We start from the raw sequence: 26,061 nt of genomic DNA, 5'->3' as shown, positions 1-26,061 counted from the left end.
ACTGAGGGTCTCGGGAGACCAGACGCGATCCAGCGCTGCGTTCTTTTGCTGTCTTTTCACACTTCCGTTGTTTGTTTTAGAATTGACCTCCTGACTGACCAGGTTACCAAAGTGACGCTGGGACGGTTACACTTCAGCGAAACCACAGCCAACAACATGAGAAAGAAGGGGAAGCCAAATCCCGACCAGAGGTACCTGGGTCACTGTGAACAAGAGTTGCCAGACACATCACCTAGCCAGGAAGCGGCCTTCAGTGCCCCCCCCTCCATCCACGGAACTACCCAGCCTGCTTCACGGATCTCCTCCCTTCTCCGGCTTGGTTTATTATTGACATATCTCATTTTACCCGGACATCTTTGTTATCCCATCCCCGCACCCTGCAGTTCCCACTCCTGGTTCTCTAGATGGGTGACTACGTGTTCTGCTCCTTGCTCTTGGGTTGAGGACTGACTGTACTTAGCAAGCCTGTGTGCTGGACCTGAAACTACCCCCCCCACACATTTTTTTTTAAAGAAAGAGTAGGGAAAAAAAGCTGGGCAGATTGGCATATACCTATAATCCCAGCACTTGGGAGGCAGAGGCAGGGAGATCTTGAGTTCAAGGCTAACCTGGACTATGTAGTAAGACCTTGTCTCCAAAAACAAAAGGAAAGGAAAAGGGAAAAAATCAAAAAGGAAAGAAGAAAAAATGAGGAAAAGTTCCTTAATAATGTACACTGGCTCCTCGAGGCCTGTCTGGTAGAGATGGCAGCTACCAGGGCACATTTGGAAATACAAGCTCTCAAGCCTCACCAGGATCTGCTGACTCAGGTGTTGGCAAGGGAGCTTAGCCAGCTGTAGCTCCACAAGCCTTCTGGGTAGTTCTGATGCGGGCTCAAATGGGAGAGCCACTGGTCCCAGGACAGACGCTGTGCTGTTGGGTGGGATGGAGTTTGGACGTGACACTGTTATTTGCTAGATCAGTGACCTTAGGCGTGTAACTTAACCTGTCTGAAATGAATTTCTGTCTATGGCCACACCACCCCGGATGCTACTGGTCTCATCTGTAGTTCATTTCCTAATCTATAAAATAACGTGAGAACAATACTTCCTCCAGTATATTTTAGGGGATCTGAAGAAATGGCGTGACTAACTGTTTAGCCCAATATGTGCCAACTTCTGAGTCCTCAGTGGGAGTCCATAACAACAACGAAAGCCATCGTTATTAATATTGATTTGATTTGGTTCAAGGGGAGAATTCTTGTCTAGAAACTGAAAAGACTAGAGTGCCACTGTGAGGGATTCTGGAGTGGCTCGGGAGTTAGGATCCCTGCCACAGGAACTGCTGTGTTCAGGATAAGCCCCCCCCCATCCTCACCCCTCAGCCCCCCCTCCCCCCCGGGCCCTCAAGAAAGACTTCTGTTTCCCAGCAGAGGAGAGTGTCTCCCAGTCCCCTGCCTGAGATCTACAGTCAGCTCTGGATGTGTGTACCCCCAGTCTCTCTTTGATCCTTTTCATAGGTTGAAACACTACCATGAGCAAAGAGGGTGTGGCCTGGAAAACTTTTTTCTTCCCACATTTATTTTATGTGCATGAGTGCCTTTCCTGCTTGTATATATGTGCACCAAATGCATTCTTTGATGTGCCCCCATCCATCTGCTCTTTCTGAATTAGATACTTCATGTTGGTGGTCGGACTGTATGCTGCTAATCAGGACCAGTTCTACCTGTTGGCTGCTCACGTATCTGAAAGGATCATTGTTCGGGTAAGCTTAGCTCTCTGGTTTTCCGGACTGTGTATGCTTTTCTCCCTTGTAGGAAGACGCTGAATTTGTAACATACGTGAGGTGTACTTTTTCCTAACGGCTGCTGTTGATGGTGGTAATAGCAGAAACTATGTTAGTTTTTATATGGTGGTTCTCAACCAAGGGCAGTTTTGTCTCTTGAGGGTCTTTCAACACACCTGACATCTCGTGCGTAGAGACCCGAGACGCTGTGGGATACTTTACAATGCACAGGGCAACATGCCCACCGGAAGCATTCCCTTCCCAAACGCCATGGTACTGAGGTTGGGAAACCCTGACAATGACTCTCTGTGGGAGGTGCTGGTTAAACATCTACACATGATACCACTTTATACTGATGATGCATTTTCACTCTATGAGTATTCTCTATATAGTCAGAGGAACAGAGGTCTGGTTGCAGGATCACTCAGCTCGTAAACAATGGAGTCTGCACCGCAGCCCAGTTCCCTCTGACCCAGGCCTGATGAGTGAGGGAAGCACCAGGAAGGTTTCCTGTGTCCCAATGTGACTGCTGACCCCAGGGCATCTGGGCCACTGCCTCACACACTGTAAAAAGCTCAACACGTTTGCTGAATGGTTGCAGCTGCGGATGGGCGTCTTGGCAGACACAGGAACATTAAGCCACTAGAGGCTGCAGCTGCGGCTGAGAGTCCAGACTGGCTGCCACTGAGAGCTCCAGGGCGTGAGGAACAGGTTCCACAGGCATGGCAGCCTTGGGTGAGTGAGGCTGTGCTGTGACATAGGGAGGCTGTGAAGCTCCTGTAGGTAGCTAGCTTCATTCACTGTGGGCATGCCCATGATCACGGCTACCAACCCAAGGCCCTGGGGACACATCTACCCACTTAAGAGAAAGCGATGTTTCTTCTTGCCTGCTTCGAGCATGTTTGAAACAAAGAATCCTCTGTGATTCTTTCAGTCAGTTAAAACTAATAAGCTACCAACTAGTAAAAACCCTTCAGTTACCCTAAAAATTTTACTGGAGGTGAGGTCATGACAGAGGTGGAGAAAAATATTTGCATGAAAAGCCAGCTGTTCATACACAGGCTGTTTTTGACGTAACTGTAGGCCAGTGAGGCTCTTTGGAGGCAAAAAACAGGCAGCCAATCACAGAGATGTCTGCCCAATCCCCCGGGGTCAGAGCCATCCTGGACATCTCATCTGGTATAATCCGGATTGCTATGCTAGCAAGTTTGATTTGAATTCAAGTCCAGAAAACAGGTTGCTCACTGTTTTTGACTTCAGAAGGAATGAGACAGCATAGGTCAGTGGGCTAGACAGTGCAGTCTGGAGCCTTGACTAACGCTGTCCTGTGATTAGCACTTCAGTCATGAAGTCTACTAGTCACCCGCATTCTTCGAATAATTTACCTGGCAGTAGGGTTTTTCCTTTCCCGGGCTGGCTGTGCCCTCAGTACCCTGCAAGTTCACACAGGAACTTCCAGGAGAGGAAGGGAGCCCAGCTCACCCGAACTCCGCTAACTGGAAACTCTGTTAACCGACACCTCCTCATCACAGCACGAAGGTCACCGGTGTGAGCTCATATGGTGAGCTCGGGAGCTTGGAAGTTGGCGGAACTCACATGTAGTCTGAATATGAAACACACCGAGTGGCAGGCACTCAGCACAGATTAGGTGTTACGCTATTTTCTCAATTTTTAAAATTTAGAGTCATATTGTACCTCAGAGACAGTAGCTTCCTTCCAGCTATTATTTTTGGTTAAAGAGAGCACCTTGCTGTAGCAATACACTAGGAGACACCAACTTACCCTAGAAAAGAACAAAGGTAACACACCCAAGCCGAAACCATCTCACTGATGCTAGTTCATGCTCGTTCCAAAACACAGGTGTGAAAGTGGAAGCGGACTCCTCAGTCCACTGAAATGGTTAACACTGTGGGGGGAAGGAAGAAAGAGAGAGAGAGAGAGAGAGAGAGAGAGAGAGAGAGAGAGAGAGAGAGAGAAGAAAAATGTAAGAGATGGCATTATTGTTTAATTCAGGTAGTTTTAGAAATGCTCGCCCAGCGTTTGCTGCGCTCAACACTCTAGAAGGGACCATGTCTGTGTGGTCGATACATACAGGTCGATACTGCATTGTACCCAAGAATCAAGTGTGGCCTCTAAGGCCATAGTTCTGTCAGCTTGAGCTCCAGAATAAAAGACAAGAAGGAAAGTTTAATAATGAAAGGCTTTGCATGCTTGGCTATGCCAAGGGGAGAGGGAGCCGCTCTTTGAAAATCAGATTTAGAAGCCGGGCGGTGGTGGCGCACGCCTTTAATCCCAGCACTCGGGAGGCAGAGGCAGGCGGATCTCTGTGAGTTCGAGGCCAGCCTGGTCTCCAAAGCGAGTTCCAGGAAAAGGCGCAAAGCTACACAGAGAAACCCTGTCTCGAAAAACCAAAAACCAAAAACAAACAAAAGAAAATCAGATTTAGTTTTGTGGACTTGAGCCATTTCTCAAGTGGAAATCAGTGCTTTCCTGTTTGATAGAAGGGGCGGTATGAGGACTGCCCCTGAGACTCTGGCCTCTGGGAGGTGTCCAGGACACCACATTTGTCAAAAATTCTCCTTGGAGGGAGAATGGTGGCCTGATTTCAGTCATTGTCCACCTAACAGCTTTAGAAATACATTAAACGTGCCTGTGGTGTAAATGGACTAGTTTAGTCTCCAATCAACAGATGTATTTCCCAGGCCTTTGCTTTTGGGAGCCTTCCTGGGTGGAGTTCCTTTGAGGTCCTGGATGAGGCTTTTCTTCAGCTCAGCTTTCCTTTCTGAAATATTTAATTAGAGCTGGTTTGGGGGTGCTGTATGGCAAGCAGTGGAACAATTACTTTGTCTGTCTTTCAAAGATACTTTGAGATTTTCTCCTTTTAAAAAGAAACACATTATTTCTGTTTCATTCTGGGAGAAAGGATTCCTGCTTTCCCCCTGCAAACCACACCGTGGTAGAAAGTCAACACCAAAGACAGCAGCATCTGCATGACTGGCGAGAGATCAGGCTAGAAAAGGCCTATCCTGGGAACCAGCTCCTTTTCATGTGCTCTTGGAGATTTCTGGTCACAAATTTTCTTTCCCTACGCATGGGCATGCATGTGTACACACACACACACACACACACACACACACACACACACACACACCCCTACCTACTCGGGGAGCTTGTGCAGACATAGATAGATAGCCATGTCCACCCCAGAGTTTTTATTTTAATAGCCGGAGATGTCCAAGAATATGCATTTCTAACAAGCTCCCGGCAATGGATAGCTGTGAATCCGTACACCACCCTGTATGGCCCTGCTGAAGAATATCTTTGGACCCAATTTTAGTAACTCTTTCAGAAGAGGCACAGATTGATTTCCTAAAAGCTGCTTGCTAAGGCCAAGCTCTCCTACTGGGGCCTTGACTGTGTTTAGAGCCATAAACAAAGCTGAGACAAAGAAATTCCAGCGATCTTCATTCCGGACTCAAACCACTTCTAATGCTGTTTGCTACCCAAGCACCTGCAGGGGGCGCCCTTTGCATTGTGTTCTTGCAGAAAGGAGTCCCGGGAACTGTGATTCCGCAGGTGTGTTGTTCAGTGATGGCTGCATCCAGTCAAACGTGGAGGATGAATTTGTGTTAATTCAGCTTGCAGACTGTTCACGCACACACGATTTCACTTACTCCCACAATAGCCTTTGGAGATGTGAAAAGACAATAAGTAGGGTTATCGCTATTCTTCAAGAGATAATGCTGGCACCCAGAGATAAATGGCCACCCTAGAGTCCTACCACCAGTGGGTTTCATAACCCAGACTAGAATGTTCAAGTCTTCCCTAAACATATGAAACCATGAGACAAAAATATTTTAGGGAAGTAAACGAAACCATTTTGGTGTTTGGTGTCCAGCCACCACTGTGGAGAGGGTACAGTACACACCGCTTTGACACATGAAGACCTGGGTTCCGGGGAGGGGAAGGAGATGCATAGATCTTACAGTATTTTTCACTTGAGATGATGACCCCTTCTTAGTATTCATTGTGGATCTGTGTCCCTTTGTGAGAAAATTTGAACACATTCGAGGGATTTAGCTTTAGCTGATGAAACAAGTAAGTGTTGCGTTAAAAAAAAAAAAAATCTACTTACATTTGTTCCTCCAGTATCCAGTTACCAACATGATAAGAATTATCCCAGAGCTCGCTAGCATCAAGAGTCCATCCCTGTCCTGGTGTGTTGCCTCAGAGTGGTTCTAATCAGCGCTCGCCTTGTGTCTCTGTTGATCGCTCACCATAAAAGAATTTGAGTCAAAGCCAACTCACAGTTCCCATCCAAAGGGCTCCAGGGATCTTGCAGAAAAGCTTTTGTTTAAGTGAATTTATATAAAATAGCATTTCAAGCTGTTGGTTTGGATTTTCCCACTGCTGTTGTCTGTGAAGGGTCAGTGGCGGGGTCTTCTGAGACGTCTTAAGTTTTTAGATGGCAGAAACAGAAGAGGAGGTGGGAGTTGCCCAAAAGTTCTTCAGTTGAAATCAAACTAAGAGCTGCTAACCTTGGTGGCTTCTTTTATTTATTTTATTTTGTTTTAGTGTATAGCACATGCAGGTACCAGAACATTCAAGCAATACCAAAAAAGTGTCTCGTGAACACTGCCTCTGCTGCCCACCCCAGTTCCTAGGTCTCCCTGTGTGTGTTCATGAGCAAACTGGCATGATGACTCCTTGGTCTGTCTACTGGGTAAATGGTGCCTAGGTACGCGAGGCCCACCAGATGGGCAAAAGTGAGGTCACTGTATTAGTGTTATCCGCTGAGGTGTCAGGGTCCTAGTGAATCTGGATTCTCCACGACTATCTACAAATGCAAAAATCACATTTAGAAGAACACATCACCATTTAGAAAAAGAAAGCAGATTTTGTTGTGAGGAATGGGAGGGATTTGGAGACCCCTATGCAAGGTATTTGGAAACACGTTCATCAGCTCTAGGGAAGCCGGGAGGAAAGAGTGTAACCCGGTAGAAATTCTTTGGCAAAGGGTTTTATTGGAAGGAAAGTCTTCAGAACCTTGGCTGGCCCAAGAGTTTCACTTGGGTTGTTTTTAAAGATTGCCGGGGCTACCTCTAGGCCACATTGTGAAACAGCAAAGTTTGAGTCATTCTTTAGTAATCAGAGGAAATGTAGCACTGATTTTCTACCTGTTCTTGGGCAATTTATTGTCCTTTCGGTGTGCCAGCGTCAATAAAGGAGCATAACGGTGCTTCTATCAGAATCACTGTATGAATTACCACAAAAAAATGTAGCTGTCACTATTCCACAGTACCACCCATGTTTAGGGAGTAGTTGAGGTGTATTTTATATGTTTGTGGTGTTTGTCAATTGCATAGAAATCACTCATATGAGTGTTTTGCAGTTATAAAAGGCTAGTTAAACACAAGGTATTTTAATTTCCTTGAGCATTAAATAATGCACATTTTTTTGTTCTGAATTTAAATTCTTATTATGTCTGAAATGAGAGTCCTTTTTAGTCCCCGCTCCCCCTCCCCATCTTTTAAAGTTGTCCATGTAACTGAACACCCAGTGCAGTCTCTGAGAAATGTTACAGAGATTGGATGTTCTCAGCCATGGCATGCAGAGCTCCCGCTGTTGGGGGCCTCTCTGGCTCTCCTGGGCTCTCAGTGTTATCTGTCTGCATCAGAGTGTTCTACCCAGTAGGGGAGTCTCACGGGAAGGACTCAGATAACAGTCTGTTTTTCTTTGCTCCGGAGGACTCATGATCAACCGTTTCTGCCACCGTAACTTTAACTGTGACATGCCACTGTGTTTCCCCAGGCCTCTAACCCTGGGCAGTTTGAAAATGACAGTGATGCATTGTGGCAGCGAGGACAAGTTCCAGAAGCCGTCATCTGTCACGGTCGAGTAGGAATAAACACAGATGCACCTGACGAAGCCCTGGTTGTCTGTGGCAACATGAAAGTGATGGGAACCATCCTGCATCCCTCTGACAGCCGGGTGAAGGAGAATATCCAGGAGGTGAGCCTGGGGTACGCCACAGGGCCCTTCCTCGGACACCTCAGTCAGGTGCCTGGGACTCCAGTCTGACACTCCCGGCCAGGGCATGTTTCTGTGTCACCTGTTGGTGTGAAGTAACAACTTACTTGAAGATAATGATGGTTGGGACTGCTGGGCATCTCTGCTGCAGTTATAAAGCTGTCCCTCTCCCTGGGGGACAGGTTTACCGAACAGAGTCAGTGGGTAGCGGTAGCATGTCACCGGTGTCACGGAGAGCATGTTTTATAGTTGTTTCCCCCAGGCCGGGGCCTTCCTTCCATGCTCGGCGACGTTTCCTGTCTCCCATTGGTACCCCTCCATCGGGTTGCTGGACATAGACTTCTCCAGCCCCTTCCTCCCAGGGTCCCTTGTACTGGCTCTGTTAGCCATGCAAGCATTGGCCCCCATGTAAGATCTTTGGGGAGCACTTGAAAAGCTCCCCAGTCAGGGGCCTTCCTGGGACAACCACCTCTGGGCCGGACCCCTGGTGTCTTGCTCCACTTAGGACAGACAGTGGCCTAGTGGATAACACAATCTGGCCCGAAAAGCCACTTCGATAAAGGCGCTTCCCCTGGCTGAAGTCAGGGTCCTCAGCTGTGACATGGAAGTGGGCCTGCCCGACCCTCGGGAGTTATTTATTTTCTAATTACTTGCAACAAGAGTACAAAATTCTGGAAAGTTGTGGTAGCTCCGTGGGCCAAGGTGATCAGGATGAAGACTGAGTCTCGAGTCAGGCCACTCCTGATTCCAGCCTCTCTGGTATCTAATCTTACCTTCACCATATCCACCATTTTTCCACCGTCTCACAAGACTGCTAAGAATTGTTTTAGCCTCATTTTCCCTCCTTTACTTGTTCTTCTTTTAACCAATAGTGGGTCTAATCTGATAATCGGGGGTCTCTCTTCCAGCCTGCGTTCCTTTCCCAGTGCAAATGTGCTCTGGGTTTTCTGAACTGGCCGCTGAGAGGATTCCCAAGAAGGGTTGTAACTGCTGACTTTCAGACTGCTTGCCAAGCTGCCGTTCACATTAGGGTTGCTGTGACCTCCTCCTTGGGTGGGAATTTAGGACTAGAAAGTCCTGGCATACGTTTCCAACTTATAGTTCTAAATTTCGAGCTTTAGAGAGACATGCATTTCAGCTGATACCAGCTCAGACGTCTTCTCGAATCTGGCCACACCAATGGCTTATGACTGCTCAATCGGAAGTCTCGGTGGAGTGTCACAATTTGAGAATGTCCTCCACAATCCTGGTTGCTATCACTGGGCTTCCATAGAGTTTCATTTACCAAAAGTCATCACATTTTGCTCTCAATTAAAGAAAATAGGTTGTCTTAAATAACAAACATCCCTGGAGCTTCTAAAGTTCTTCTAGGAAGCATTCTTGGTATAAGTAACGTGTCCCTCGCCTTAGACTCCAGATGAGGAACTCCCCACTCCTGCCTCTGTTCCTGGCAGCCTGAGGCGACAAAGAGAACTGTGGACTATGTTTAGAAGGCTGGAGATGTACCCTGACAGTGTCAGCTCAGGACTTAACCCAGGGGTGTGTCAGGCTTCTGGCTTGCAATCCGTGAGGAGAGAATGCTTGAGTGTGAGCCTTTCACCCACATCATGAGTTTTTTCTAAGACCCTATGTGTGGAACATTTTTTTAACCTGTATACAACTAAGTAAACAGTAGATTTACTTGCACAAAATACATACTATTAATATGATATATTAAAAATTTGTCTCATATTAGTATGTGTGTTCTATCTGTATTTGTGAAGTGGATATATTTCTAAAACTTCCAGCTGCCCCGTTTGCCACTCCTTACAGATATGAGATTGACGGTGGTAAAGTCATCGGTACTGGCGTGGATCTGTGAACATCATCTTTTCCTCTCTCTGACTCAGTTTTTCCAAACTTTTAATGAAAACGCCATTCTTCCAGGGTTTCTAGAAGGATCACAGACCATTTGTGCGCTATAATGAAATGTCACTGGGCAATTTATACACAATAGAAATTTATTACTCGTAATTCTACAGGCTATTACAAGGAATTCCAAGATAAAGGCACTGACGGGTTTAATGTCTATCAAAGGCTGCAGTTAAAGGTGTGCCAAGGAGGTGTGTGGAACAGTATTTTCACATGGTAGAAAGATGGAGGAGCACAAAGAAAAGAGGTCTGACTTTCTGAGCTATATATATATATATATATATATATATATATATATATATATATATATATATATATATGAAAGAATTCCATTATGTAGCTCTGGCTGGCTTGGAACTTGCTAGGTAGTCGAGTCTGGACTTGAACTCACAGAGATGGACCTGCCTCTGTTTTCTAAATGTAGGGAGTAAGGGCCCGTACAACCACACTCCATTCCTTATAGCCCTTTATCAATCCATTCATGAGTGTAGAGACCTCATAATTTAATCCCTGCTGCGGTGGGTTTAAAATGTTTCGGGAGCTGATTGCTTTGGCTATCTGGGGTCTTTTGTGGTTCCATATGAATTTAAATTTTTTTTCTATTTCTATGAAGAGTGTTTCAGACATTTTTATTGGTATTGATTGAATCTGTAAATTGCTTTTGGTAGAATGGTAATTTTCACAATATTAATTCTACTAACCTATGGCCATGGGTCTTTCCATTTTCTGATAACTTCTTCAGTCTTTTCTCCAGAGATTTAAAGTTTCCATTGTAGAGATTCTTCACTTCCTTGGTTAGGGTTGTTTCTAGTCCTTTATTTTTATTTATTTATTTATTTTTAGGTATTGGAAATGGGATCATTTTTCTTTTTTCCTTTTTAGCAAGTTTACTATTTGTATAGACCAAAGCACTGGTTTTCCTCTGCTGATCATTGCGTTCTGCAATATAACTGAAGGAGCTTTCTAGAAAGGTCTGTAGGGTCTTTTTAGTATAGAATCACATGATCGGTGCATGAGGATAATTTTAATTCTTCCTTTCTATTTTAACCCACTTGTAACGTTCTCTTCTCTTCCTGTTCTGACTTTGAGGACCGGACTGAATGCGAGTGGGAACCTTTTCTCATTCTAGAGTTTACAGGAAATGCTCCCAGTTTCTCCACTTACATAATGCTGGCTGGACGTTTGTTGTATATAACCTCCATTATTTTTAGGTCCATTCCATTTATTACCAATTTGTCTAAGACTTTTTATCATGAAGACACCCTGAATTTTGTCAAATGCCTTTTGTGCCTCTATTGGGAGGATTTGTGATTTCTGTCCTTATGTCCACTAATTCTGTGTAGTACATTTGTTGATTTGCTCGTGTTGAACCAGCCTTACATCTCTGAGGCGGGGCCCGTTTAGTCATAACGGGTCACCTTGCTACGTTCTTGAATTCAGTTTGCAAGCATTCGGTTGAGAAATTCTGCATCTGTTGTCAGCAGGGAAACTGGTCTTCTGTACTTTAGTTGTCTGTCTGTCTTTATCTGATTTTGGTGTCAGGATAACGCAGGCTTTGTAGAATGGATTTGGTGCTGCACTTTCTCTTCCTGGTGTGTGCTGGCAGAGTGCTGGGTTCCCCAGAACTGCTACTTCACAACTCGTGAAGGCAGGTGAGAGAAAGCTGCTGTTTCTGGATGACTCCTGTTGGCAGTCCTGCTCTAACTGTCTGGATTAGTATCCTGTGCTTACCCTGGTCAGGTTTGCAAGTCTCTCTGAGACGCCAGGAGCCATACCTCTGTGAAGCTGAGCAGTGGGGATGAACAATGCTGATTCCTAGGTGGGGTGGGGGGCCGGGGGACTGAATTGATCCTGGCTGTGCTAGGGACAGCTGCCCTGATAAACTTTGGGACAGTGGCAGCTGCTTTACCATTCACTGCTGTTGGTAGTTATGCCCTGGTGGGGGTGGCAGATAGGGGATGGATGCAGGGGAGGCAGGCAGTCTGGTGGTCACTGCAGATCTCTGTGGTAGAAACTCACTGATGATACAGCTTCTGTAGGTGTTTGCTAGAAGAGGCATCTAAGGCTGACTTGGAGAGGGCCCAGGCCAGCATGCCTTATTCCAAGTGGCCTCTGTGGTTGCAGTGGTGGGTGCCAAGTCAGACCTTGGAGGAAGTTCACTAGAGAATGAGGCACATGTTTGTCAGTCAGTGGGTCCTGAGGTGAGAAGCTTGCCTGGGCAGTACTGCAGGGCTGACCCTATTTCCCTAACTATAGTCATTCACTCACTTAGAGATGGCTTTTAGTCTGCCATCTTACCCAAAAGTCCCTGGGTGATGTATTTCTAATTGCCAAAATAGCATTGACTTCACATATATTCTAAAAGAAAAATCAGGGAACATACAGAAAAGTCGCCAGTTTATTTTTTCAAATTAATGTCATTAAAGTTAGATGTAGCTGTTTTGTGAATTTATTTTAAAAAGATCCTTCAAATTAAAGGGGAAAATCCTTTGGAGCAAACATTCAGTTTTTAGGGAAGATTAACTTCACTACCTTGCTATCAGTTTTCTGGAGACCAGTAGAATTTGTATTGAGGACTTGGCAATGACAACTGGGGACATCATTAGACACACAGCCGGGGAGAAGGATGCTGAACTAAGCCCTGAGAAGCTTGGGGAGGGAAAAGAGGGCAACTCACTCAGAGAAACTTCCTCAGGCAAAATGGCCCAAGCAACCCAAGGGTATGGGACCCCTCCTTACCTCAAGGTTGTCCTTGAACTAGCACTGCCTTTTCAGTTTCTAAGTAGAAGCTGGGGGGCAAACCTTTAGACTCAATTGAGCAGGACACCTTGGTACCCTAAACAGGCTCTCCAACATGAGAATCCTCGAACGTTACTGAGAAGGGAAGGCTAGAGCAGAGTAGAAGGCACTTGGGCCCCATAATTTAGACTGAAATTTTTTAGGGGATGGCAGTTAGCAGTGTGTATCTTAAAGCCTTGGCTTTCCTGAGGAGGAGGTAGGAAGCATCTCCTAATCTAGTTCAGTCAACAGAAAAGGGCAGTCAGGCTGTCAGTCTACCTAGCCTCTCGGGGTCATGCTTGCTGTTGATTTGAATAACAAATACCTAAACAGGTGAAATTTGCTCTCCTTTAATTAAATCAGGTTGACACAAACGAACAGCTGAGAAGAATAGCCCAGATGAGGATTGTTGAATATGACTACAAGCCGGAATTTGCATCTGCCATGGGGATAAACACGGCCCACCAAACAGGTACAGACACAGAGCCTCTTCAATTTTCTGTTCTCAGCTCTGAAGCAACTCTTGGTCTCTTGATCGTGAACTTGTGTGCTGGGGCATTTGACAATACCGTGCCGATCCAGCACATCCTCTGTGAAGCCCACAGTCACTGGAATAGGGAAGATTAGAGAATGTGTGGGTCACCTTTACTTAACGCCTCCATGCTGCACCCCAAGTCCTGGTAGAGTAGTTTGAATAGATTGCTTGTGAGGTGAGGGTGTAAGGGCAGAGAGCAGCAAAGCTGTATGAAGGGGAGTCCTGGGCAGTCTAGGGACGGAGTAAAAGGATGACAGATGGGTGAAGCTAGTTAAGAGACCATCAGCACAGTAATGCTCGTTCCTCAGCCTGGGAATCCTAAAAAGAAGCAGGAACACTGAGGAATCAAAGTCTCCTATAGGAACGTAAAGGAATCAAACTAATAACTTGCTTCCTTCTCTGTATAGGGATTTAAAGGTGTTTATTCACCCTTCCCAACATTAGATAGAGTCTTAAAACAATAGAAGAGTGAGGAGGGGGAGGAAGGGAAGTCGTGGGGAGACTTTTATTTCTATAGTGGTTCTTGCTTCAGTTGTAGATCAAAGCAAAGCTGAGGTAAACTCTTTCCAGAATCCCCATGGCTGTCGGTAGTCCATTCTGATGTAGGAAATCCTGCGAGCATCGCCCCGCCCCCACTAACCCTGCTGGAGTGTTCTGTGTATAGGAATGATTGCCCAAGAGGTGCAAGAGGTCCTGCCCAGAGCCGTAAGAGAGGTTGGGGACGTCGCGTGTGGAAATGGGGAGACGCTGGAGAACTTCCTCATGGTGGATAAGGTAATTAGTTGTTCGAAAGGTGTCAGCAGCTAGCTGTGGCTGCCACTCACCGCTGAACCCGGTGGCAGCACAGTGGGCAGACACAGTTCACCTGGAAATGTGGCTTGAAAAGAGTCGTTCACTGAGCTGTAGAGTGGGTACCAATTATCACACACTGGTCACTCGAGGTACCACAAAGTCCCAAGGAGGTTTTCATCCTGGGAGGTGTCAAATGGCTGCAGTAATGAATGACTCAGTTGGTGGACTTCATCTAGTCATTCCACATTGTATTTAAAAAATTGGAATGCCACTTTATACCTCATATCTAAATATATCTATACTTTCCTAACCTATAATGACAATAGCAATGATGATGTTGGTGATGATGTTGATGGTGATGATGATGATAATGATGATGATGGTAATGATAATGATGATGGTGATGGTGATGATGATGATGATGATGATGTGATGTTGGTGATGATGTTGATGATGATGATGATGATAATGATGATGATGGTAATGATAATGATGATGGTGATGGTGATGATGATGATGATGATGATAGGCTCCATAAGGGAAAAATAATGCAATGGTTAGAATCCTTTTCAGCTAGGATTATTGAAAGAAATCTGGCCCAGGCAGAATCCACTTTGTATGGCTGTTTTCAAACAAGGTCCAGACAGCATGGGAAACCTTAACAAGAAGCTCAGTGATATCTCATCTTTAAAAACAGAACTGCAGGTGGAACGATGGCTCAGTGGTTAATGGCACTTGCTGATCTTCCAAAGGACCCAGGTTCAATTCCCAGCATCCACATGGCAGCTCACAACCATCTGTAACACCAGCCCTGCACTCACGTGGTGCACAGACATACATGAAGGCAAAATAGTCATACACACAAAATAATAAAATAATTAAAAATAGAATAAAATGGAAGCAAGACTACAGCTTATAACAAAAATACTTATGTTCTATGATACCAGGAAAATAGTAATTTTTCAATGTGCTTCTTCTCGGAATAATTAATGATTGGACATAGTGTTGCAATTTTTGCATAGTTTTTTTTTTCTCGATGAAACTGTAAGTTCCACAATGGGATCATAAAGTGGGTAATTTTTACAAGGATCTTTGTGAGTCTCTTCTGTTTCACCGAGGGCTTGTCTAGATCCGTTGATATTCAAATTGTTCTCTGTTGAAGGATGCCCCTGTGCCTCTAGATTAGGCCCCTCACTGGATAACAGGTCTAAGTTAGCCAGCTTCTCTCCTGTCAATACAGCCTGTGTGATTTGAGTAGTTCTGTGATATCACGTCTGTCAATCTTGTGACATCCTGCTCTTTTGCAAGGCTCGCAAATGACTCAGCTGCCGGCTCACTGTGCATTGGATGAATGTATTAGGTATGGAGAGGAAAGCCTGATTGCCATAGGGATTTTCTTAGCAGTGGGCATAGATGTTTGCGTGGAGACTAATTTCTAATTCATTAGTTCATGGGGGAGTGCTTCTCGAACTTTGAAGTGCATATACCCCACTGGGGGCGGGGTCTCACTTAAATGCACGTTCTAATCTGGCAGGAATGGGACAGCACCCATGGGACTAAGCACCCTGCAAGTGATACCAATCTTGCCAGCCCTGCTGGTCATAGCCAAACCAAGCTGTGCCTTTTTGTGCCCAACTCCTCCACCATCTTCCGCTAGCAAAGCTCTGTTCAACAAACAAGTGGGAAGCAGCCTCTCAGAGGCTCGCTCCGCCCTGGGCTGCAAGAGCCACCTGACAGAAGCAAGTCCTGCCTCTGCTGCCAGGACCACATCTCCCTCATCTTCCTCAGAAGCTCTGCTTTAGACGCCCTTGCCCAGACTGTTGGAGAAGCACGGAGTGAGAAATCAATGGACTTCTTTTCCATTTCCTTTTATTGTAGTGAAGATATACGTATAGACAACATGATGTTTAGCATCTTAGCCACCTTTGAAGGTCGAGCTCCGTGATCTCAAGCATATCCATTATGTGGATGAGCCACCATCACCACCCATCTCCAGAACTCTTTATTCGGTAACACTGAAATTCTGTATTCATTAGCAATAGCTCCGCCTGTCTTTTTTCTCCTAATGACTGGCAGCCCACATTTTACTTTGTCTGGATCTGACTACTCCAAGTACTTCAGATGGATGGCATCGTGCAGGGTTGCCTTTTATGATAGCCTATTTCACTTGGTCAACCGAGGCCTGTTCATGTTGTAGTATAGACAATTTTTTTCCCATTTTAAGGCAAAGCAATGTTCTGTTGCATGTATTAATCACATTTTTCTTACTGATTCAATCACAGATGGACACCAGTTGCTTTTCCATCTTAACCACTGTAAATGATGGGTGTGAAAATATCTTTTTGAGTCCTGGTTTTTACTTTTGGGGGAATGTACACCCAGAAGTGGAATTTCTGGGTCATATGGTGTCTTAGGGTTTCCATTGCTATGATGAAACACCATTACCATAAAGCAAGTTGGGGAGGAAAGGGTTTACTTGACTTACACTTCCATATATCTGTGTTCATCATTGAAGGAAGTCAGGACAGGATCTCGAGCAGGGCAGGAACCTGGAGGCAGGAGCTGATGCAGAGGCCATGGAGGGGTACTGCTTACCGGCTTGCTCCTCATGGCTTGTTCAGTCTGCTTTTTTATAGAACCCAGGACAACCAGCTCAGGGATGGCACCACCCACCATGGGCTGGGCCTTCCCCCATCAAACACTAATTAGGAAATTGCCTTACAGACTTGACTACAGCCAGATCTTATGAAGGCATTCTCTCGGTTGAGGTTCCCTCCTCTCACATGTCTCTAGTTTACATCAAGTTGATATAAATCTAGGCAGCACATATGGTAGTTCTATTTCAGATTTGAAGAATAATCCTACTGTTTCAGAAATGCTGCATTCTCATTGCAGTGACAAAGTGTTCTAGTTTCTTTACCGACACTTGTTATTTTCTGAATAGCAGCCATCTCATTATGTGGCTGAGATTTGCACGTTCCGAGTGATTAGTGAGGAGTGTCTCCTAATGTCAGTGTTGACCATTGTTGGGACATCTTCTGAGAAATGTCTATGTCAATTTGGTTTTTTGCCTTTTTTGTTTTGTTAGAATTTTCTGTCCTCTGGGTGTCCATCACTTTTTCAGATACACTTTATTCTGTTCTATGTTCTACATGCTGTCTTCTCTTTTCCCTTCCTTCCTTCCTTCCTCCCTCCCTCCCTCCCTCCCTCCCTCCCTTCCTTCCTTCCTTCCTTCCTTCCTTCCTTCCTTCCTTCCTTCCTCCCTTCCTCCCTCCCTCCCTCCCTCCCTCCCTCCCTCCCTCCCCCTCTCTTTCTTTCTTTCTCTCTTTCTTTCTGTTTTATGAGACAGGGTTGTTTTAATTAACCCAGGCTGTCCTTAAACTCACGGCAGCCCTCCTGCCTCAGCCTCCTGACTTCTGTGACTACAGGTGTGTACCACTACACAGCTATAAATTATCCTTTGATTCTCTTGATAATGTCTTTTTATGTGCAGAAGTTCTTAAGTTTGATGTCCTGTTTATCCATTTTTCTCTTTTATTTCCTGAGCCTTTGGTATCATATCTGAGACATCATTTCCAAATCCAGTGTGTAGACTCTGTCCTTCGGAGGGTTTTATATGTTTAGGTCTCACATTTAGCTTTTTTTTTTTTTTTTTTGGTTTTTCAAGACAGGGTTTCTCTGTGTAGCTTTGTGCCTTTCCTGGATCTCACTCTGTAGACCAGGCTGGCCTCGAACTCACAAAGATCCACCTGCCTCTGCCTCCCGAGTGCTGGGATTAAAGGTGTGCGCCACCACCGCCTGGCTTCACATTTAGCTTTTTGATGCACTTGAGTTGATGTTGTAGACAGTGCGAAGCAAGGTACAGCTCCAGCATGTGGATATTCAATTTTCCAATCATCTATTAAAAATGGTCCTCTTGTCGCTAAGTGGCCCCAGCATCCTTGTCAAAAGTTACCTGGCTGTTCGTACAAGTCTGTCCCTGGGATGCCACCAAGGTAGTCTTGAGGGTATAGAAGAAAGCAGGCTGAGCAAGCCATGAGGAGCAAGCCGATAAGCGGCATTCCTCTCTGCATCAGCTCCTGCCTCCAGGTTCCCGCCCTGAGTTGTTCCCTGGTTTCTTGGGGGTGATGGTAAGCATGAAATAAACCCTTTCTTTTCCAAGTTGCTTACAGTCATGGTGTTTTATTATAGTACCAGGAACCTTAACTAAGATATCCTCCCCTGCCGTGTCCTGCTCCCCTTAATCAACCATGTAGACACCTCCTGTTTGTGAACCCCCCCTTTTTTAGTAGACTTTTCCATTCTCATCCTCAAAACTGCCCAGTATGTTTCTTCCCCAGAGCCAAGTGTTTTCTGCCCTAAAGACTCTCCCCACAGTCAGGCTCATCGTCTGGACTTCACTGCCCAGGCCTTCCCTGATGGTTTATCTGAAATGGTCAGATCAGTTCTGTTTGTGAGGCTCGGGGTCATTCTTGGGTATATGGTAACTTTGCACAGACCCCCATCTACCCCTCAGCTGGGCCTCTCTACTGTGAATATTTGTACACTCTGGCTCATAGCAGCTTGAGGGGATTTGTGTCCAACTGAAATTACCTGTATATTTACTTGTTCTTTGCTGTCTCCCTAAAGAGTTGTGTGAGAGCAAAACCCTATGTTTTTCAAAATTATTTCTCTAGTACTTTATTGTACCTTCTACGCCAGGGCTTAAAGCACTGTAGGAATTCAACAAATATTGGAAGCATGAATTAATGAGTTGTGTGATGTCTAGGTTGATCCGTAGGCCTCTGAAGACACACTCTTGAGTGTTTATCCCATTGTTCTGTCATGGTAGAAGAACACACTTCTTAAACCCTGTGCTGACAAGTCCAGGGTCCATTATGCTATAGGCATCCTGGGAAGGATTTATGTTTATTCCTGGTTTCTGAATCCCAGTGAAGAGAAGTAGTTTCTTGGCCTACGAAAATCTGAAGAAGTAAATTTCTGGGACAGATGAGTTCAGATTTGGCCTTGAGATGTCGATTGAACCCTCAAGATGAACATGACCAGAAGGCTATGTGGGTTGTGGAACTCCAGAGAGCAGCTGGGGACAGAGAGGAGGCGGCAGCAAAGCGTGAGGATGCCAGGAAGGGAGAGATTATGGACGAAAGTCACAGATGAAAAGCTGGTGGCCAAGTCTGGCCTGAAGATAGTTCTTCTCTTGTAGTTTAAAAAACTTGCAAATCTGTTGCCTATATTTAAACAATCAGAAATCTTCTCATGCTTTTTTAGACTCTTGTCTTCTGTGAAACATCAGAAGTCCTGGAAACATGGGGCTGGGGTGAATGTCCCCAGCAGGGGCTTCATGTGCCTTCACACTGTGGCTTGTATGGCCCTACAAGTTTTCAATTTTATGTGGAATGAGAACTAGAAGACCAATGCGAATTGTTGGAAGCGGCATTTGGTTGAGGCTGTAGAGCAGTGGTTCTCAACCTGTGGGTCACACCCCCCAAACACCATCTGAAAACACAGCTATTTATATTATGATTCATAACTATAGCAACATTTACAGTTATGAAGTAACAACGACAATAATTTTATGGCTGGGGGTCAACACAACATAAGGAGCTGTATTAAAGGTTCACAGCCTTAGGAAGGTTGAGAACCATTGCTGTAGAGAAAGAAGGGCACCCACAGAGACTGGGAGTATGGGGCAAATTAGGAAAAGACATGGCAAGGACAGCAAACCTCACGTTAAGAGGACCAGAAAGGAAGCAGGAGGAGACAGATGAGCTGGGAGGTCCCAGCTGGGATATATGCTGGGAGTGGTACTGGATGCAGGCAGCCTTCATGGTATGAAATACTGCCTGGCTGAGTACGGTGACCATGACTACAATCTCAACACTCGGAAGGCTGAAGCAGGAGGATCATGGGTTTCAGGCCAGCCTAGACTAAATGTAACCCTGTCTCAGCAAGCCAACAAACTACCCACCAGATTGCTGGCTGGTTCTCATCCCCAACACTAGTGAGACATCTGACTTTCTAAAATATGCTATTTTTATCGAATGAAATTATCTTTGCTTTTTTCTGATTAGTAAGGGCCCTGTGGACCTCTTTCTTGTAGTCCATACTTACATTCCTTCTTCTTTGAATTTGGTCCAGCATTCTATTCATTTTTATTTATTTGTCGTGTGTGTGTGTGTGTGTGTGTGTGTGTGTGTGTGTGTGTGTGTGTGTGTATGGGGGGGACAAATTTGGCTCTGTTATTTTATTCTTTCCTGGTACCCTCAAAACAAAACTAATATTCTAAATCTAAATCAAAATAGCTGCAGGCAGTGATGGTAGTGTTAATAACACTTTAGAACTATGTGACTTATTTCTGCTTTATTCTTACTGCTGGACAGTTTCTCCATTAAACAGTGTGCTCTCTGAAGGCAGGAACTTTGTCTGCAGTGGTTGGTTGATTTCCTCCTGCTGTTCAGGAGAATGTTTAGCACATCAAAGTGTTCGATGATGAGGAGGGATTCCATTCAAACCGTGGATAAGAAAGTCTGTGGGCTTTGAAGCAGTTAGTAACTGTGTTTGCACACATCCCATGGCACATGCCTGGATAGCAGAGGACAACTTAGAAGAGTTGGTTCCATTCTTCCACCAGGTGGGGCCCGGAGAATGAACTCAGGTTATCAGATTGAGCAACCAGAACTTTCTGTACTGAGCCATCCCACTGACCCGGGTGAGAAACTATGGTTGCTGTTTTTCTAGCAAAGATAGTTAAGCAGACAAGAGCTCCACTCCCTGAACCTCCCCTCTCCCCCTTCTTGTTGATTACCTAATTACATTAGATTGTGAAATAGAGCTCCCTGCTTTGGGGTGGGACATAGTGACCACCTACATGGGGAATAAAAGACGGAGGCCATGTCGGCCATGCATGCTAGCTCAGTCTGGGCTCTGGCACATATGCTCTTTCTGCAAATGAAATTGCCTTGCTGAGTTACTCCACTTTGTTCATGTGTCCCTTTGTGCAACACCAAGATTACCCTTTCCCAACATTAGCAGTAATTTCTACGACAATGTTTTTCCTATCACAACCATGAAGTTGTGTTTCCGCTTAGGTATTGGACCCCATTCTTAACTGGGCAGAGTTAAGTAATGAATTAGATTCACTTGTTTATAACCAAAGGTGATTATCAATAAGAAAGGCCTCAGGGTAGGGTGTACTCTGCTCAACACTAATAAATTCAAACCTCTACATGGACACTCTTCATGTCTATGAGGAAAGAGTTCCTCAAGCATCCAGATGTACATTCCTCATCAGATACTCTCAGGGTGACCCTATCAGCAGGGTAAAGGACATTAGAAAAAAACCACACAACTATTTCTCATCCTTACAAGCCTCATTGCAATGATGTAGGACAAAAGTTAGAATTTGAAGTGTTTTAGCAAGAGTTGATGGCTATAACCTATCCTAGAAATTTCCGTAAAGCCATGACAAGCCATGATTATAATCAGACAGAAGTAATAAATCCCCTCTCCATTTTTATTGCTTTCTAAATAGGAAAGCATGTGAATTATCTCCTTGCCTATTGGACCTACTACAAGATATATGGTGCTGGAAAATCTGACCTGAAGAAATTAGAGCTGGCCTTTTATCACTATTGATAAGTAACTAGACATGTGCAGCAATTGCTTATGTCTCCTAAGGCAGTGTTAAAAATCCCCTTGGGGAAGGCATCGCAGAAGGAGTGGACACCAGTCAGAGAGGGCTTCATCCTCCTCCGCCGTCTGCTTCGGTTAGAGCGAAATCACGGTGTATTGAGAAGACGTTTTTCAAAAAGGAGTAAGCACAGAAAGGAAGGAGTGTGAGCAGGGCACGGTGGAGGAAGGGAGTGGACTCCGGAGCGGTGGGATAGCCGACGGTCTGTGTGTGCGTTGAGAGGGGAAAGAGATCAGAGAGGATGGCTGGCAATGTGGTTTGGACTGCTGAGTGGATATCTACTGACCATGTGGTCTGCTGTAAATATTACAGCTGTCGTTGTTCAATATGCTCTGTAATCTAAGCTCAGCGGGCAATCATATGACATCCATTTTGATTTAGAACCGTGGAATGGCTCTCTTATCTTCACTACTTCTGTTTTTGTTTCACTAAACAAATGGAAAAGCCTGGACCAGCATTGGAAACACTAGAAAGGATTTTTTTCCCCAGAAGATCTTTCATTTATTTTTAAAGAAAAAAAATTTTAAATGAATGTTTGTTTGGTTTTTTTTAAATGATGTATATGTATGTGTATGTGAGTGCAGATGCATAAGGAGACCGGAAGTCACAGGCATCAGACTCCCCACTGGAGTTACAGGCAATTTTGAGTGGCCATGTAGATACCGGGACTAAACTCACTTCCTCTACAAGAGTAGTATGTGCTCCTAGCCACTGAGCCATCTCTCTAGTCTCAAAGAAAAAGTTTTAATGCATACCAAAGTAGAATAGTAGTTGTCTTAGTTAGGGTTTCATTGCTGTAAAGAGACACCATGACCATGGCAACTCTTATAAAGGAAAACATTTAATTAGGGCTGGCTTACAGGTTCAGAGGTTTAGTCCATCATCATCATGGTGGGACACAGTGCCATGCAGGCAGACATGGTGCTGGAGGAGGAGCCAAGAGTTCTACATCTGGATCAGCAGGCAGCAAGAAGAAAGAGAGACAGTGGGCCTGGCTTGAGCACCTGAAACCTCAAAGCCCACCCCTAGTGACACACTTCCTCCAACAAGGCCACACCTCCTAATGGTGCCACTCCCCATGAGCCTATGGCGGCCATTTTCATTCAAACCACCACAGTCATGAAAACCTACACCTATCTCACTTGGACTCCATTGAATATTAATTATTTTTCTCATCACTGTGACAGAAGCTGACAGAAGCCACTTGAGGGAAGAAAGATCTATTACGAGACAGGTTCAGCCACTGATGGTGGGGACATTTGTGATAGCGACCCCACAAGGCAGCACTTCCTCAGGTCTTTGTGAATCAGGAAATGAAGTCTCAGGCTGCAGGTAGCCTGGGCTAGACCCCTCAAAGGCCCATCCCACTGACCCACTTCCAGAAGCTCTGTGCCCGTTCCAAAGGTGATGAATTCTTAAAACAGTGCCACCAATCAGGCAGCCATGTGTTCGAGCACGTGAGTCTATGGAGGGCATCTTGGGCAACCCTGAGTCTGCAGGGTATCTCACATTCAAATCCTAATATACTACAGATTCTTATTTCCAACTAAATTATTTAAACCAAGTTCCAAAGTTATATCAGTTTATTATAGATACTCTAACATGTTCTGCCCCCCACTCTGTGTGTGTGTATGTGTGTGTATCTTTCCTCAGAAGTGCCACCAATCTTGTTTTTTGAGACAAAGTCTCTCATTGGCTTGCTTATTAGCCTAGAATGTTCAGCATAAGCCCTGGGGACTGCCCATCTGTCTCTCTAGAGCTGGAGTTACAAGCACACATCACTATGGCTGCCTGGCTCTCTCCCCTTGGGTTCTGGGTGTCTAACTTATACCTTCCTGCTTGCACAGCAAAGATTTTACATGTGGAGCTATCTCCTCAGCCCAGCAACATTTTTCTGAAAGGGAAAGACCAACTCTTAAAAACTGAACTAATATACCATTATCACACACAAAAATCTACCAATTATGGTACATTTTACCATAGTTGGTGCTGAAATTTCACAAGTGTATTTTTTTTTTAATTTTTTAAAAGAAGTTATAGATATCCATCTGGTTTGGGCAACCATTGAAAATAATTTTCTATTAGATCTACTATTTCATTGGGGGTGATGCTCTATGATTCTTTATTTAACCTTTGGCATTCTACTAAAATGAAGACCCTCTTCCTTACCAGCTACGTAGATGACATACAGTTGAGGATGCAAAACTTCATCCCTTCCTTCCTTTCTTAATGAGTTTTTGAAAAGAAAAAAAAAAAACCAGTTAAACCTCTAATACCTACTGAAGGCAACCAATAAAGCATTTTTAAATTGGGTACAGCATACGACTGTGGGTGCTTTTAAAACACATTTGAGTCTTTGATCTAGTTCAGCAATGTGCCCTTTGATGTCCTCTGGTTTCTCCAGGCGGTTCTTGGTTACTCTGGCATACCCACAGTTGTGGGTGGCCATCCTCTGCTGCCTCAGGTAGCTGTCTGAGCTCTCCCTTCACACCCTGCCTGCCCCAAACCTGAGGCTGCCCTTCCTCCCAAGATTCCTGGTTCCTTTCAGTGAGCAGTGTCTAGAGACCACAGTGAAGGCGCTCACTGTTAGTGGGTCAGAAATATCTTGTTATTATACTTTGTCATGGGTAAGGCTAGGAAATGGCTTTCCTCTAAGGATATAGAATACATCAGGAATCCATGGTGATACTTATAATTTAAACTTAGAGTTGCTAGGCTTTTACGCAAATTTTTGGCTTTGTATTTATATCTTGTATTTTGAATGCTTAAAACCCCAGGTCTCTAACATAATCATGTATCTGTTATATTCAGTTATAATCATATATGGTATATGTGTACATATAATCCCTCACTGTTATTACTAACAGTGTGATTATTAAACTTTTAAGATTTTATTGCTAATTATTTTTATTTTGGTGTATAGAATATATCTTTCTAAGAAGGACTAGTTAATTACTGTTTTGAAGACATAGTTAAAAATAAATTCTTTCTGTAAAGCTAAACCAGAAACTCAATACCACTTTATGTTCATTCCTTTGCTTTTTCTTTACAAAATGCTTTTTTGGTCTAATGATGGTTCACCATTTTTAATTTTTAATAATTTATTTATTTTTATCTTATGTTCATTGGTGTTTTGCCTGCATGTATTTCTGTGTGAGGGTGTCAGATCTTGGAGTTACAGACAGCTGTGAGCTGCCATGTGGGTGCTGGGAATTGAACTGAACCCAGGTCCTCTAGAAGAGCAGTCAGTGCTCTTAACCGCTGAGCCATCTCCCCAGTCCCCTGGTTCACCATTAAAAAAAAAAAAAAGCCCACAATGTTCTTTCTTTGCATTTTATTGTATTTACATCTCTATTTTTTTTTTTATAACCTTACAAAGCAGTAGGATTCCAAATGGGGTTTTTGTACATATTGCCTTTGGTTGATTTTCCCAGTATCTCTCTGTACCATTTCCTGGGGTACCTTTCACCCCAGCTGACCCTTTTAATCCTGATCTGCTGTCTTCCCTACCCCCCTCCCTCAGAACATCCTTCTCCCAGTCTCAGGAGCCCCTTCCTAGTGTCTTGGACTTTCCTCCTATATTCTCCCACCTGATATATGTATTTAGCAATTAGAGGGTAGATTCCCCTGTGAATGAGAACGTAAAGAAAAGTACCCACCTTATTCTCAAGGCAAGTCTACATATTACAACATAATATATATATCATATATATATATATATGATATATATATCATATATATGGAGGCTTATTCTTTTTTTTTTTTTTCAGAGCTGAGGATTGAACCCAGAGCCTTGTGCTTGCTAGGCAAGCGCTCTACCACTGAGCTAAATCCCCAACCCCAGGAGGGTTCTTCTGAGAGCCTGGTTTTATCCACTTGACCTACCTTGCTTCTTCTTTCCCATTATGTATAAAATTTTTAGTTATAATTTTTGATTTTTTTTCAATATGAGAAAATTAGGCACAGTTTATATGTCTCCCTCACTTTTAGACAAAATGGATACTTGGTGTACACCAGCCTGTGTTTTTGATTCTAGCATGTTCATAGTCTCATCATCGAGCCCGCTATTGATGGGTATTTGAGTTGATGTCGGTCTCTATTCCCCCTTCATCTTGTATTTTACCAGTCAGTCTAGGGAATAGATTTCTAGAAATGGGCGTTACTGGCTCAGAAAACATATGCATTTTAGCTAGGCTATGGCTAAGTTCTGTACCATTCCTTGTTTATCATTAGGTTTTTTAGATAGATTTTAAAAGGCTATCTGATATTATTTTAGTGGGGAAAAGGGTTTTAGAACACACACACACACACACACACACACACACACACACACACACACACACACACCCTTAAAGCAAGCATAGGCCTCAGCGATGAAGCGGTGGGTCCTTAGCCTCGCAAAGCTTTCTGCTTTGCCAAGCTGCTGACCTGGCACCTCTCAATTTGCCTGCTGTCATTTAGATTTAACAAAGAATCAACACCATGCTTGTCCACCACGGACTCTCCATTTAAATAGAGAGATAGCATGCTACAGTCAGTGTGAACAAATGGCCAAGTGACA

The 26,061-nt window shown here is 44.4% G+C and overlaps 1 protein-coding gene across 1 annotated transcript in view; it reads left to right on the top strand.

Annotated features, from left to right (window-relative positions):
* The window catches only part of Myrfl (myelin regulatory factor like), a 109,664-nt gene that overhangs the window by 54,715 nt on the left and 28,888 nt on the right, over window positions 1–26,061 (top strand). The window contains exons 9-13 of the mRNA XM_052752885.1: window positions 81–191; window positions 1,653–1,743; window positions 7,576–7,776; window positions 12,847–12,955; window positions 13,683–13,792. Of these exons, the coding sequence (XP_052608845.1) occupies window positions 81–191; window positions 1,653–1,743; window positions 7,576–7,776; window positions 12,847–12,955; window positions 13,683–13,792 (622 nt within the window). The remainder of the gene's footprint in view (window positions 1–80; window positions 192–1,652; window positions 1,744–7,575; window positions 7,777–12,846; window positions 12,956–13,682; window positions 13,793–26,061) is intronic.

The sequence above is a fragment of the Peromyscus californicus genome, unplaced genomic scaffold (assembly GCF_007827085.1).
Source record: "Peromyscus californicus insignis strain IS unplaced genomic scaffold, ASM782708v3 Scaffold_24__1_contigs__length_46423439, whole genome shotgun sequence".
Taxonomy (NCBI): domain Eukaryota; kingdom Metazoa; phylum Chordata; class Mammalia; order Rodentia; family Cricetidae; genus Peromyscus; species Peromyscus californicus.
The sequence above is the reverse complement of the archived record's forward strand: the minus strand, read 5'-3'. Positions and strand labels throughout refer to the sequence as shown.